Source organism: Malus sylvestris, chromosome 13 (assembly GCF_916048215.2).
Source record: "Malus sylvestris chromosome 13, drMalSylv7.2, whole genome shotgun sequence".
Classification (NCBI taxonomy): domain Eukaryota; kingdom Viridiplantae; phylum Streptophyta; class Magnoliopsida; order Rosales; family Rosaceae; genus Malus; species Malus sylvestris.
Genome location: NC_062272.1, coordinates 21,610,997 through 21,627,294, shown reverse-complemented (window position 1 = coordinate 21,627,294; position 16,298 = coordinate 21,610,997). Strand labels below are relative to the sequence as shown.

Genomic DNA, 16,298 nt, shown 5'->3' with positions numbered 1-16,298 from the left:
CCCGGCGGAGTTGTGTGGGTTTTGGATCTGGGGGGTTTGGGGTTTGAGAGAGAGAGTGAGGAGAGTGGGAGGAGGGTCGGGGGAATGGGTTTCTGGTTTCTGGTTTTCAATTTTTTTTTTTAAATGGGTTTTTGGATTTGGATTTGCTGAGTTTTGTATCAAGCCATGGCACGTGGAATTGTAGGGATTTGCAATGTTTGTTCCATGGCGAGGAAGGGATGAAGGGTGCAGGGAGGGAGGAAGTGGCATGGAGAGGGAGAGATGAAAGGTGCAGGGAGGGAGGGAGGCACGAGATGAAATTATGGGTTTTCAATTTTTTTTTTTTTTTTTGTTCAATAGGGTAATAAAAAAAATTTCCACGTGGCACACATTTGGCAGCCACGTGGCACAAATGTGGCAGTCACGTCAGCATTTAACAGACTAATAGATGGAAAATCTAACGGAGATGTTATTTTGAAATAAAATGGTATTGAATGTATGAAAGTGAAATGTTTTAAAGTTGTTGTATAGGGTTGTAATTGACCTCAAACATGAGGGGCTACTATGTAATTTACTCTTTAATATATGTTTCTTTTTGGCTTAAAAGTCAAAATGGTCACGCGTCATGGCAAATTTAGGATCTGTGTTTTTTATTTGGCTAATTTAGTTCTTGTGTTTATCTCTGTTAGCCAATTAAGGGTATTTCATTCAATCTCTTTTAAAAATTTCATAAGAACAATTATATTATTTGGCTAATTTAGTCCATGTGTTTGTCTCTGTTATCCAATTAAGGATATTTCATTCAATTTTTTTTTTAAAATTCATAAGAACAATTATATTATATATTATTACCCTTTCTCTTTACAAAAAAATGCAAATCAATTAGAAATAACATATATAAGAGTTAAAACTTCCAATCTAAAAAATGATTAAGGTTTTGACATAGAAATGAGAGAGGGTAATGTTAGGGGGGTCGGAAAATTGGAAGAAGAATAATTTTTCTTTTAATTTTTTGTTTTATTTCATTTTTAAATATTTTAAATCAAATAAATAATTTTATAAATAAGTTTATCATAATTTATAAAAAAAATTACCGAAATTAGATGGAAATGTTCTTAATTGGCTAACGAAAATAAACACAAAAACCAACTTGGCCAAATTGAAAACACAGGGACTAAATTGACCTAATGACTAAAACACATGGACCATTTTAACATTTAAACCTTTCTTTTTCACATAATAATATTATAATTACATACTAGAATATTTTATTCTTTATGATTGTATTATCTACAAGGCAAGAAATCATGTCCAATTTATTATTATAACTAAAGGCGCTAGGCATAAAACACACAAAATTTCTCTCTTGCCACACTTTCTCTTTTCCTTCACTAAAATAGGCCACAACACGTTATCACCGTGCTTCTGACACAACACTAAGAAACTAAAAGATATTTTACTACAAACATTGTCACAAGATTCATCATCGTTATCCATGTTCTTCTAAAAAATAGTCTAAAATTATCCATAAATACCTCACCAAACACATAAAAATCATCTATAAATACCTCAACAATTCGCTTGACCAGGCCCAAAAATATGTTCATCATGCAAGTTGGAAAGTTGTTAGTGCATTACATAACCCAAATGGCATCCTCTTATATGTAAGCTTACCAAAAGGGCATGTAAATGTTGTCTTTTCTTAATCCTCAGGTGCAATTGGAATTTGATTATACCCTAAACAACCATCTAAGAAAGAGAAGAAAGCACGACCAGCCAAATCAACGGAAAGTGATCTTTTTTGGTACATGCGTTAGGCTTTCTGTAATCAACGCACATACGCCACCCAATTGCCAAACGTGTAAGCACAAAGTTCGTTGTTGTCACTTTTCACAATTATATACCAGTACGCTTAGGCACCACCTAAGTATGACTAACCCAATTGCTATCAAATACAGGATAGATAATACCACCATCCAAAAGTTTCATAACTTCATTCTGCGCCACCTCCTTCATTATCAACTTTAATTGATGTTGAGTATCAATAGTGAGATTGACGCCCTCCTCTAACAAGATTTGGTACATGCAAATAGCTGGGTTGATTCCTTTGATGTCGGCAATGGTCCATCTTATTACATCTTGGTGCTTTCTCAAGATTCGCAACAATTTTGAAGCTATGATAATTGGCAGCGTTGTTTCAGTTCCTAAATAGGCATATTTCAAGTGCTCAAGTAGTGGCTTCAGCTCCAATTTTGGTGGCTACGATTTTGATGGTTGCAATAGATCTTTAGACTCCGCCAAACTCTCATAAACACGTCTCTATATAGGTAATTAAACTGGCAAGCTATCCAAGGCAGTTACATACTCCAAGGCTTCTTCATCTCCGATTTCTTTAGTCTTGAACCCTTGTAACATGTTCAGCAGTGGATCAAGGGATAAACGAAACACAACATCAGTATGAATGATCTCATCTAAAACATCAACTCTCATATAGTCTTGCTGATTGACAAGCCTTTTGGTTGCTTCAAATAAACTGAAAACCACAAACTAGTTCTGAACTCTAAAAGTCAAGGTCCCAGATTCCACATCAATTAAAGAAAGCAATCGCCATGAAAGGTTGTCCCAAAATGATAGGAGTCTCCATGTTCTCATCAATGCTAACACCATAAAATTCGTTGGAAGATAGATATTATCAACTTTGATAATGAGATCTTCAATGATGCATCTAGGATAGATGACAGAACGATATGCTAATCAAAGAATAATCGATGTAGGTTTAAGCTCTCCTTGTCCTAGTCTTTGAAATGTAGAATACGGCATAAATTAAAGCTAGCACCTAGATCAATTAAAGCATGTTTAAAATCAGAAATTCCGAAAGTGCAAGAAATAGTAAAACTCTCTAGATCCTTTTACTTTAGTGGCAGTTTATACAATAAAATTGCACTGCATTGCTCAGTGAGAACCACTTTCTTAAAATCCACAAGCTTTTTCTTGTTAGTGCACATATCCTTTAAAAAATTTGCATAAGATGGCATGTTCTTTCATTGCATCGAACAATGGAAGATTAATCTAAACTCTAGCCAATGTCTGTCTGCATGAAATCCCTCAATTCCTAATCTTTAGCTTTATGCTTCAAACGCTCGGGATACGACATCAAGGACACGTAAACACATTCAGTAGCAATAGTAAGTTCAGCTGGGGCCTGTTTAGTTGTTGGCCTTAAGCTATTTACTGTTTTTTCTTCATTTTTTTTTTCCTCTCATCAATACTTTTCTCATCACCTAATGCCCTGACTACACTACATTCATCATACCCTTTAGAATTAAGGACAGTTTAACTATGAAATTTTCCTTTTTCCTCTCAGTCATCTAGTTAACCAACTACCCAACCTATTTCTTTAAATTCTTTATGGACGCATGTATATTCTACATTTCTTAATTATGGTGATCAATTTACGACCTCGTAAATTCAACCAATTTTTTAAGTCTAATATCCCATGCAGCTTTGGCTAGTGCGGTAGGTTATTGTACTGGTTGTTGAGGGTATGGCTTGGCCTGCTTATTCCTAACCCACTTGAAATTTGGGCAATCTCTCCATCCTTGGTTATAGAAATTTGAGTATGGGTCATTCTTCGGTCGTTAATAATTATTCATCATGTTGACATGTTCCTTCACTAACTCGGATAAACATCCTTAAGCGTGCAACCCAATAAATCATATGTAGGCATGATGCAGATTATACAAGTTATTGTCACATGTGGTGGCTGCTGTATAAGTGTAGTAATTTGCTGGAAAATCAAGTTCAATTTTTTCGTCAAATTTCTTTTCCAATTTCTCCACATGTGCAAACACTTTAGAGATCCCATGAACATCTCAAAAATACCCCTTTGGTGTCAATTCAACTGTCCATTATTGAGATTTAGCTGCCATGTTCTCAAATAAGTCAAATTGTTCCCTACCTTTTTTGGACATAAACGCCGCTCTGGATGATGTATTAACATCACTGGTAGTTGAATTCAATCTATTAAAGAATAGATTCATTCATGTGTCTCCATCAGTGTCAGTGTGGGAACACTTTATGAATAACTCCTTGTACCGCTCCCATGCCTTGTGAAACTCTTCATGTGGTTTCTGAGCAAACGACAAAATTTCTCTCTTCATAACAAAAGTCTTGGAAGCCGGATAGAGCTTCCTTAGGAATTTTTCATTCAACTACTCCCAGGAAGTAATGATGCCATATGGAAGTGTAAAAAATGATGTCTTCACCTTTTCCTTTAGAGTTTAAGGAAAAAGACGATGTTGATTGATTCGACTGAAAATCCATTAACCAAAACGTTCCTGGATCCCATAATAAAATTCAGTGATATGCATGTTAAGATCCTCATGAGATAACCCCTAAAAAGTAGGCAAAATTTCCAACTTGTGATGCCTTATCTCAAACGAATTACCTTCCTCATCTTCTGGATAAACAATGCAACTTGGTAGGTCATTAGCATAGGCTGCTAAAGACTCGTTCACTCTTCTCCTCATACTCCTAAACTCCCCCATTTTCTTTCTCCGTTTCTCAACCTTTTGGTTCTCTTCTCCTTCTTACCTCTCGAATTGACCATGTCGACATCATAGCAGCTACCACATGTCATCACCTTTGTCTCCTGACTCTCAGACGAAGATGCCTTGTTGCTGATCAGAGAAGATGGTAGGCGCAAGGCTCCAGATCAGATTAGACAATGGGTTCAACGATTTATATGATTGTTTTTCTTTAAAAAAAAAAGGTTTTGGGATTTAGTAAAAGATACTGGAGGTTTTGGGATTTGAAAGCCATTTATATGATTCGGTTAATTTGTATGCATGTTGTTTATACCATATTTAGGGCCTCATATTTAGATCTCGTACAAATACTCAGGGGACTTAAATGTAATTATGTGATAAAGGAAGGGGTAAATATGTAATAAGTGAAGAGTCCTTATTCTATAAAAGGACCCCTCACCCTCACGATTAAAGGAAGCCATTTCTTAAGGCTCATTCATCCTCTCAAAGCTCTCACATTACAGAGCTCCCCCACTCCCCTCACCTCTCAGATAAATACATAATCAGTGTAGACGTAGCCCAAACCTTGGGGGAACCATGATACATTTTGTGTTATTTACTTTCTTGCAGATTCACGGTCGGATTTACTTTGTACCAAGACCTCTAGTTTTGTGCATCAACATTTGGTGCCATCTGTGGGGAATGATACGAAAAGTTGTGTCGGTTCTCTTTCATTTTTTCATCTCCACCGTGAATCTGCAAGAACCCAGGAAACCAAATACTCTCTCTCTAGAAATCCAGAAAGCAACAAACTTTGAGTGCGAGTGCAACTCGGGTGAGTCAGTGACCGAGTCATGAGGACCTTGTCGAGTCCGAGTTCAAGGGTGGTGGTAGAAAAAAATAGGTGGGAATGAACGCAGCGTCATCCTTCTCCCGTGATCAGACCGATCATTCGCCTTTCGTAAAAAAACCCAGCACATCAGAAGCTGAGCTGCTACTGCAGCATACGTAAATGTATGAACGCGGCGTCATCCTCCTCGCCTCAAAAGCCCATGGGCCCGAGACCAAGCACTCATCCTCCTCCATCTTCGCCAATCAAGGGCTTCGACTTGAACAGCTTTGTTTACGAAGCTAGGGTTTGTAGTAGTATTAATGACAACTATAAGAAACGTAGCTTTGTGCAAGCTTTTGATGATAGCGAGCACGACAAGACTAGTTCTACTACTAGTGCAACGGTCGTGCCTTGAACGCCACCTTTGTTGCTTTGAAACAAGCAACCTAACAACAACGGTGAAGAGGAGAAGAACGACAACAACCCTAATAAAAAACAACAACAACACCGTGGCCTCTCCTTCCGCTCATCCGTCTTCTTTTTCCCATGAAAATGGCAGAGCCACCCATAAATGAAAAAGAAGACATGTAGGCACACCGGATCTGAATGCAGAAGTGGTGTCTCTGTCCCCCAAGACCCTACTCGATCCGAATGCCAGAAACGAAGACCTCCGCCATGAAGTTCAAGGCGGTGAGGCAATGGAGAAGGTCTCACCTGTGTCCCTTATCACTGTGACGGAGTGTCATCCTTGTCTTTCGATCAAGGCACCCAATGGTGAAACTGCCATCAAGTTCTACGTGGCCATCCTGGGCGCTGTGGAGCTTGAGCGTGAGACTGATCTCAAGCGTGAGGCCGACCAGGAGCCTCCATACATCTACAATGCGAAACTTAAGCTTGGGTCATTCACCTTCCTTGTGACTGAGTCTGCCTCGGTGGTCGACTCCGGTGACGGCAAAGTTCTAGCTGACGGTGGTTTTAAGCAAGGCGTTAATCTGCTGCTTACTGTTGCGGACGTCGATGCGACGGTGTCCAAGGTCGTCCAAGCGGAAGCTGTAGCGGTTGGAGAGATCAAAACCAGTGGTGTTCTCTTTGGCGATGAGCAGCGTTAGGCTCAGATTAAGATTCCATTTGGCATTTGCTGGTTCTTAATCACTCCCATTGAGAAGAATGCCGCTGTCTCTAAAGCCCCGGTTACTGTTTAATTCCATGTCGCCCCACCACCATATGATCTGTTTCGCTTTAGATTTTAATCAAATGCAACCATCAGATGCAAATCGCGAGACTGATGGAGCCCAAGGAAACCGTGAAATTGAGCATTGTGTGTAGAGCGTGGCGGTACGTCGCCTCCGAGAACGAGCTGTGGATTTTCTTTCTAAAGAATCAGAAGCAGTATTTCAATATGTGTGCAACAAGAGAAGCGCGAGATAGTAGCAGTTAACGTTGGAGCTGCTGAGGCTTTGAAAGATCAAGGTTTCGGCAGATGGAGTTACACCATGAGATCTGTTCACCAGCATGCCAAGAGCAATGTGAGGACGCTATTTGAGAAAGTCAGATATTTGAGGAAGACAGGCTTTGTTGTCTTGTGCCATGATATTTGAGAAAGTCAGACACCAGTTTTGTAGAAGCTGTTAAAATCCTGTCCCAACACAAAATTCTTAGTACACCGGTGGTGAATGTCGATGCGCCTGATGACGCTAGCTAGATAGACAGATACATCGGTATTGTTGAGCTTGCTGGAATTGTCGTGTGGATCCTGCATCAGTTAGAACCACCGTCCCCGAGAACCCCAACTAGTCCATTTATTGCAACTGTTATCGCAACAACCGTTAATGGATTGAAAGGTCTTGATCTTGCAGGACGACAGGCTTGGAGAGAAATGGTGGTGATCTTGCAGTGACGACAGCTTTGACTTCATCGATATACTGAGATGGAAGTTGAAGAGAGAAACAGAAGGAGGAGAGAGGGAGAGATGAGGTGAGGTGTGGGTTAGATTCCGCACTTCTCCCAAAAAAAAGCTTTAAAAAAAGGGCTCAAATACCTAGAAAAATATGCTCAATTTGTTTCAACTTGAAAGCATAGGTGAAGATACAGTGGTTGCAGACAGAAAGCAATGCCTGTTCAACTTTGTTCCTGCCCTCAGCAGCATGGGTGGACAGAGAAGATGAGCATCACAGGAAAGCAACATGCATGACAGATAGAAAGAGAGGAAAAGGAAAAGAAAAAGCAAAAGCAAATCTGCTTCTGCTGTCCCTCAGCCTCACAAAGCATCCTTGTTTCAGTTTTTGGAGATGCACAGGGGAAAGAGAAAAGAAGAAAGCATCAAGCAAAGCAGAAAAAAGAAAAAAGCAAAGCAGAAAGTAAACAAAAGCAAAAGCAGATAATATTAATGGGGTGCATAGTGGGGTGGTGCAATCCACAACCATGATGATAATGGGCCAACAAGCCAGCTCATTCGAATTCATATCTGACAGTAGACGTTACTCCCCACCAGAGAGAGTGCAGTAAAAAAACACAAGCAAAAGTAAGGAATAAACACCCCACCAGAATGATGTGGTTTACTTTCCTTATTTTTTGAATGATGTAATTTATTTTTCATATCTTTCGGAGATATCTGTATAAACCTCATCAGAGGGTAAAAAAAAAAAAAAAAAAAAAAAACGGGCTGGAATACTATGTGGTGAGCGAAGGCCCGTATGCCCAAAAGAGCCAGACCCTCTATTATCACCAACTAGGTGATCAAAAGTACGTCTAGCACTACAAAAAATTATTTGGTAACCTGCCTCTATTATCACCAGCCAGGTGATCAAAAGTACGTCCAATACTCCAAAATTATTCGGCAACCTGCGGCTATTACCACCAACCAGGTGATGAAATGTACAACCCGTACTCTAATATCATTTGGCAACTAGCCATTCATGCCACCAACAAGGTGATCAAAAGTACGCCTAGTACTTCATATTATACATGAGCATTACTCATGTCAATCATACATAAATATTCATGAGCATCACTCATATCAATCATACATAAACATTCATGAGCATTACTCATATCAACATTCATGAGCATCACTCATGTTAACATCCATGCGCATCACTCATGTCAATCAAACATTCATGAGCATCACTCATGTCAATCAGCTTCAAAAGCTTAATTTACAAAAGCTCTAGCTTCGAAAGCTTCATTTACAGAGCTACATCTTCAAAATCTTCATTTACAAAAAGCTCTAGCTTCAAAAGCTTCATTTACAGAGCTCCAGCTTCAAAGCTTCACTTACAAAGCTTCAATGCATGGTATACAAATACCGCCTCCAAACAACCGTCACTTTGGCCCATACATGGATTCAATTTGAAGTCTCCAGCTAACAAACTCTATTGACCGAAGGCTTGGGGGACTACATTATGTACCATATATTGGGCCTCAACTAGGCCTCATGAAAAATACTTGGGGGACTTAGCCCATTATTTATGTATTAATGAGCGAGCCCTTATTCTATAAAAGGGACTTCCTCACTTTCATTAGAGAGCACCAATTATTCATGTACTGAGGAGCGAGCCCTTATTTTATAAAAGGGACTCCCTCACCTTCATTAGAGAGCAACGCCGCCAGCTGAGCAACCACCTTGCCGCGAGCATCACTCATAGCCCATCACTTATGTATTGAGGAGCGAGTCTTTATTCTATAAAAGGGACTTCCTCACCTTCATTAGAGAGCAACGCCGCCAGCTGAGCAACCGCCTCGCAGCGAGCATCACTCCTAACCCATCATTTATGTATTGAGGAACGAGCCCTTATATTATAAAAGGGACTCCCTCACCTTCAAGTGCCACAAGCCGAGCCAACCAAGGAAACATAAGCCACAAGCCGAGCAGCCTCGCAACATGTGCTACTTATAGTTGAGCATCATTTCACTTTGAGCACCGCCTCATACCAAGCACCAATTCAAGACGACATCTAGTTACTTCGGCCTACACATGGACTGAATTTCAAGTCTCCAGCCAAAAGACTCTCTTGACTGAAGACTTGGGGGACTACTGTTTATACCATATTTAGGGTCTCGTATTTAGATCTCATACAAATACTCAGGGGACTTAAATGTAATTATGTGATAAAGGAAATGGCAAATATGTAATAAGTAAGGAGTCCTTATTCTATAAAAGGACCCATCACCCTCACAATTAGAGGAAGCCATTTCTTAAGGCCCCTTCATCCTTTCAAAGCTCTCACATTACAGAGCTCCCTCACTCCCCTCGCCTCTCATATAAATACATAATCAGTGTGGACGTAGCCCAAACCTTGGGGTGAACCACGATACATCTTGTGTTATTTACTTTCTTGCAGATTCACGGTCGGATTTACGTTGTACCAAGACCTCCGGTTTTGTGCATCAACACATGTCAACATTTTTTAGGCAGGGAGATACTGGAAATCCCAAAACATTTTTCAAAGCAAAACAATCATAATGTTACTGCTTTGAGAACCATGTGTCATTCAAATCTTATTTCAGTTTATCCTAATGCTACTGCTTATGATTTGAGTATTAGGGTTGTCGAAGGAAAATGATGAACGACGCGTTGACAAAACGGGCCCAGGTGAGGTCCGGTTCCAAATTTATAAATGGCATTACTCGGCTCAGGCCACCCCATTACATTTTTAAATGGCTCCAGTTTGGTTCTTTCAAATTTAGGCCTGACCCGGCCTGTGCCCACCCTTTTACATCTTCATGCTAAATCTCGTGGCCTCACTGATAAGATTTTTACCACTTGCAAAAGTATGGATAAAAAAATACTTTAAAATACTTGCAAGAGAACAAGGTAGTTGAAGTTAGGTTGCTCATGCAAGGTCGTTCCCCAGGGATTAAATGAATAATTTGTATTTAAACTAATTCTTAATTAACTATTTAAAACAAGATTTTAGAAAAAGGTTGATTTTATGACCTCAAATAATAAAACAAATTTAATAAAAACAATTAAATAATTGGCAAAGTAAAGAAAACAAAGGAAAACGGTTTTGAAAATCAATTTAAGCACTAAGGTTCTGCCGTCACCTTAACAATCCTATGTAATTTTAACAATTACATATGAAGTACATATGCAACTTTGAATGTTAGGTTTTCCTAATGCATATTCTCCCCATGATATTCAAGCAAGATATTTAGATCAAATGTAAACATGCAAGGCTCATTAAGTTTTGTGAAAATCCAACCATGCAACCCCTAAGAGTGTGATATTCGCCTTAGGTGAAATTACAATTATTAACCATAAGAAGCAATACTCAATCATCCGGTGATATTCCGACCGAATTGCCTAAACATCCTAATGGTAGCTAAGCATTAAGACATAGAGACAATTTTAAACACAGTGATTAATAATTCAAAGTATGCATGCATAATATCATAAGCAATTGCATAAATACTACATATTCATGTTAAGGCTCATGGTCTCACCCTAGCAAAAGAAAATTAGTTACGAACGACTAGAAAATAAAAGGAATTTTATTGATGAAGTGATATAAGTTAAGCACACAAATTAAACCATCTTTTGACAATTGTAGTATATGTATAAGTAGGGATCGTTCTGGACCGGGGATTAGGAGGGATTGCTAATCTAATTGAAACTGACTTAAAAACGCAAAAATAAACTTAAAAACACTTAACAAGACTCACAAGACTCCAAACAAACTTAAAAGACTCAAAACAGCACGAAATAACCAAATAGACTCAAAACTGATTCTAGGGAGTTATTTAGACGAAAATTGGTTTTAACTTGACTCAAAGACACTTAAAAACACAAACCAAAACAGATTTTAACTAATCTAACACTTCAAAGTAAAGGGGGATTGGGTTTTGGACGAAAATAAAGTAAAACAAACAAATTAAAGACTAAAACAGATTTTGGATGAAAATTGGGAAATTGGATGGGTGATGGTCTAGCTAGAAGGTCATTCTTCACACATGACACACTTGCATACAAATCAATCTCCAATTGCTTTTCAATAAACCATGAACCTCAACACCCCAAGTTAATTAGGTACGCTTAAATTAACCCTCAGATCTTCCTTAAATCATTGAATTGAATGGAAATAGCGCATCACAATCAAATTATTCCTTAAAAGTTCCCTACATGAAAGCGCATAATAGAGACACAATCAAAGATCATTAAGTGCTATGAAAATCATAAGTGTTGACAAGGCATTCGTAACTATGAAAGCGCATGATACTTATGCCAGGAATTTACTTAACATGATTGTGACTAACAACCTTTACTACTTATGAATATAAGTTCATAACGATTAGGTGAAACTCCCTTACATTCTAGCATCAAATTCATGCATGCAAATTAAGTTGGCCACCTTAATAACCATACAAGAATAAGTTTTGAATAAAACAGTTAAGCGAATTGCATTCACAATTTATCAAATCACAATTGAAAGTAATCAATTCATATTGCAAGTATAATCATGGTTTCGAATTCCCCTCTAACTATAAACAAATTAGTTCCTCATGTTCGCAATTAAACAAAGATAACTTGAATTAAACATTGAAAACAAAGATAGAATACACCTAGAAACACTCCAGATGGCTCATTCTTCTCCTTCCTTAGCTGCGGCACAAGAGGATTGTGGTGGATGGTGTAGTGGATGGATGTAGGTGATTTATGGTAGAGGGTGGTGGTTTAATTGCTGCACACAGGGTTGTATTTATAGGGCTAGGGAAACCCACGAATTTCTGAAGGAAAGGAATGTGTATTTGGCACAATTCATGAAGGAAAAGGACTAAGGTTCACCAAAATCTGAAGGAAAAAGGCTTGCACAATCCTAAGGGAAAAGGATTGCAGGTTCTAGAGCTTTTAGAAAGGTTTAGGCGCCAGATTTGTAGGACAAGAGATAAGGTCTTCTAGAAAGGTTGTTTTGTGGCTGATTTCCTAGAAAAACAAGGGATAAGGTGCGGCACCTTTGTAGGAGTGGATAAGGGCTTCTAGAAACCAATTTTAATGTGTTTTATTTGTATAATTATCCCTTATAAATAGCTAGAATTCAGGCACAAACTGATTTGGAAATGATACGATAAGATAAGATAAGGCTAGTTTAGATAAGATAAGGCTGGATAATGTTCCTTCTTTTGAGCTAATTCCTTATCTTCATTGTCTTGGATTTATTTCTTCACTCTTTTCAGCACATTCCTAGCCTCTTGAACTTCAAATTCATCCATCCATCTTGCTCCATTCATAAGCTATCCATTTGGTGCCCAAAACTACCTAAAAATGCTCCAAAATGCACTTTCTTGCCAACTTTGTTATATGGACCTACAAACACACGAAAATAGCTTAAAACACTATAATAAACACAAACAAACTATGAAAATGTAAGAAAAAAAGCTAACTAAGTCGCATAAATATGCTCCTATCAATTGAAATTAGAAAAAGATAGAAAACACCTTGAAAATAAACTTGAATTGTCAAAAGCTCTCTAAATCGAGTTCTCCAAAATAGTGCATGTCACATCCAGGCCTAGGCCCCCACCACATCCCAGGTTGGACTCCACCGTAGTATGATATTGTCCACTTTGTGCCTCGACTATGCCCTCATGGTTTTGTTTTTGGGAACTCACAAGAGAACTTCCCAGTGGGTCACCCATCATGGGATTGCTCTCGTGTGAACTTGCTTAACTTTGGAGTTCCGATGGAACCCGAAGCCAGTGAGCTTCCAAAAGGCCTCGTGCTAGGTAGAGATGAGAATATTCATATAAGGCTTACATGATCCTCTTCCTTGGGCGATGTGGGATGTTACAATCCACCCCCTTAGGGGCTCGACATCCTCATCGGCACACTTCCGACCAAGGATTGGCTCTGATACCAAATTGTCACATCTCAGCCCGGGCCCCCACTATATCGTGGGCTCGACTCTATCGTAGCACGATATTGTCCGCTTTAGGCCCCAACCACGCCCCCACTATTTTGTTTTTGGGAACTCACACGAGAACTTCCCAGTGGGTCACCCATCTTGGGATTACTCACGCGCGAACTCGCTTAACTTCGGAGTTCCGATGAAACCTGAAGCCAGTGAGCTCTCAAAAAGCCTCGTGCTAGGTAAAGATGAGAATATACATATAAGTCTTACATGATCCTCTTCCCTGGGCGATGTGGGATGTTACAATGCATCCAAAACCCTAATAGCTTCGTAGCCTTATTTATACTACTAGAAAATAAAATTCTTCCTAGAAAATGTCTTCTAAAAACTAGGAAATATAATAGAATAAGATAACTAGGAATTAAATTTCTATTCTAACTTTGGGAAATTTGCCCAGCCATAAAGAATCTCATGTTTCTAGATATTTGCTCAGCCATAAAGAATCTCATGTTTCTAGATATTTAGAGCTCCAAAACAGGCCCAAATGATTTGAATTAAAGATTGAGATGTTCCGAACATAATTGCAGAAGGCTTTGAACCCAAAAAACATCATCTTGGATGCTAAAAAGCCCAAATAAGCCCAAAATGTCACTTTGACAGCACTAAGCGCTGCTCCTTTATTTCTTGGCCATAAAATTAATCGCTCAGTAGAAAAATCTAATATTTTGACATGAACAAGTTGAGAGACTTGGGAATCCTACAAGATCCATTCGTTCTTTTTTCTTTGACAAATGGTCAGAACTTCATCTAGGTTTGAATCCTACTGAGAGGCCCACTAGAGATCATAAATTGTTGAAGAAAGAACAAGATGTTTATTTTGCCCCTTCCAGGCGATTGCGTAAAGCACATGGTAGCAACGGAACCGGGGAAAGTATACTGAAAAGACAGTTCTTTTCTATTATATTAGCATTTTCATTAGTATTAGATTAGTAGTAGTTAGTGATCTCGGCTCAGTGAGTCATAAACCGAAAATAAAAAAGGATAGGTGCAGAGATTCAATGGAAGTTGTTCTAACAAATGAAGTTGGCTGCATCATGTTAGTAAAGGAATCCTTCCATCGAAACTTCAGAGAGGATGAAGGATAAACCTATATACATATGGATAGTACTAAATACTATCTCAAAATGATTCATGACGACCCAAATCTGTATTTTTTTATATCACAAACATCCTCCAATTGGAATCACTCCAAAATTAATCCGTTTGATCACTTTTTGCTCAAGAGGAAGTTTAATGTCCTACATTGAAAATATAATTCAAAGTATCAAAATTTTACCAAAATAACCAATAAATTATAACTAAGAATGGGGTAAAATATGTAGTATAATATCGACTCATCACTCACCATAGCAAAAGAAGGTTATGCATATTCATAAACAAAGAAAACGTCATTAAGAAGAAAAAGAAGGACAACACCTCATAACAAAATATCAATCTTTAGAAACCTAGCTGAGTTCTCTCTTCAAAATCTGTGGTGTGTAGAGAATCCCTAATGGCTGGCCAAAGCTATTTATATTACCACAAATCCTTCCTAGAAAATATATTCTAAAAATTACGAAACATAATAAATTAAGATAGACTAGGAAACAATCTCCTATACTAATCTGTAGAATCTGCAACATTCAAACCAACTCCAAAACTAGCTCAAGAGGTCTTGTTTTTTAAACTTAAGTCTTGTTGAACATCTTTGTAGGAAGGCCTATCGTCAAAACATGTCATCTTGGACACCAAAAGGTCCAACTAAGTCTGAAACATCACTTTGGCAGCTTTGCGCGTTGGTCCTTTATTTATTCACCATAAATCAATGGCCCGTCATATGAAAAAATTGAAAAACTTTCAAACGCTCGTCAATTGGAATCACTCGAAAATTAGTTCGTTTGATCACTTTTTGCTTAGGAGGAAGTCACATGTCCTACATTAGAAATATAAATCATAGTATCAAGATCCTACAAAAACAAATACCAAAATATATTAAGAAGGGGTAAAATATATAATATAAAATCAACTCATCATTAGCCTTAATTTCTGTTTCAGTAAAAATTAAGTTTATTTTTTCGAAAAAAAATAAGTCCTTTAATTCATTTACAATTGAAAAATTCATCTTACTATTAGATTCAAAGTTATTCTATTCAACTTTTTGTCAAATTAAGTAAAGTGACTTGCATGTGATACACTCTAGAGGGTGATACCATCCCTGTTGGAGAATTGAATCCCACATTAGGCATATGACAAAAAGATATACAATTAATATATGGGAGATTTCACCCTTAAATTCTTCTAGACCTTTTGTGATAAAAACCCAACACCTATTAATAAGTGGTTAAGTTAGAATGAAACCAATGATGTAGTTTGGCCCATGATGGGCATGAAATTTTTTTATGGTACCAGAGCAAGTTATTCTTTCGACATGTCTTGACTTGCGTCACAAGGCTCAAATATACTTCCTTAAGTTGGGGTTTCAATAATGTGCACTAGCTCCAACTTAAGGTATTGAATGATTGGGCCTTCAAAAAGATTGGCGTTGAATTCAATGATTAAATATTGATTGGGCACTTGAAAAGATTGGTTCCAATGATTATATACTAATTGGGCATTCGAAAAGATTGATGTTGACTCCAATGACTGAATACTGACTCGATTTTCGAAAAGATTCTTAGCGCCGGTGTACTGAAGTCCTGTAACACAAAGATCACTTCAAGACTTCAAGTAGTAAAATAGAATGAAATAAAAAAAACAAAGCACATAATTTACTTTGTATTTTTACGGATAAAAAAAAAGAAAGAAAAAAAGAAAGAAGCAAAGTTGCTCGGCCGCTTCAGACAACGGTTACTAAAGGCGCGTAGTAGGTTTGTACCCACACGCTCTAGAAACCAGGACTAACATAAAGAGTAGAAAGTTGGGCAATCAAATGGCCCAACCAACCTTGTGTCCTGACGTCCTTTGTCTTTTCCAAACACCTTCAATCTTTTTTTCCATCTAAATTCAAAGGCCACCCATCTTGCTCCACAATCTTTCTTCCATTTTTCATGATACTTTCATCTCAATACTCAACTCA

The 16,298-nt window shown here is 38.1% G+C and overlaps 1 protein-coding gene across 1 annotated transcript; it reads left to right on the top strand.

The window, feature by feature from the left end:
* The first annotated feature begins 6,035 nt into the window (after window positions 1–6,035).
* LOC126596623 (uncharacterized) lies at window positions 6,036–6,546 on the top strand. The gene has a single exon (XM_050263276.1). The coding sequence runs from the start codon at window positions 6,036–6,038 to the stop codon at window positions 6,444–6,446; it is 411 nt and encodes a 136-aa protein (XP_050119233.1). The 3' UTR covers window positions 6,447–6,546.
* Window positions 6,547–16,298: the final 9,752 nt, after the last annotated feature.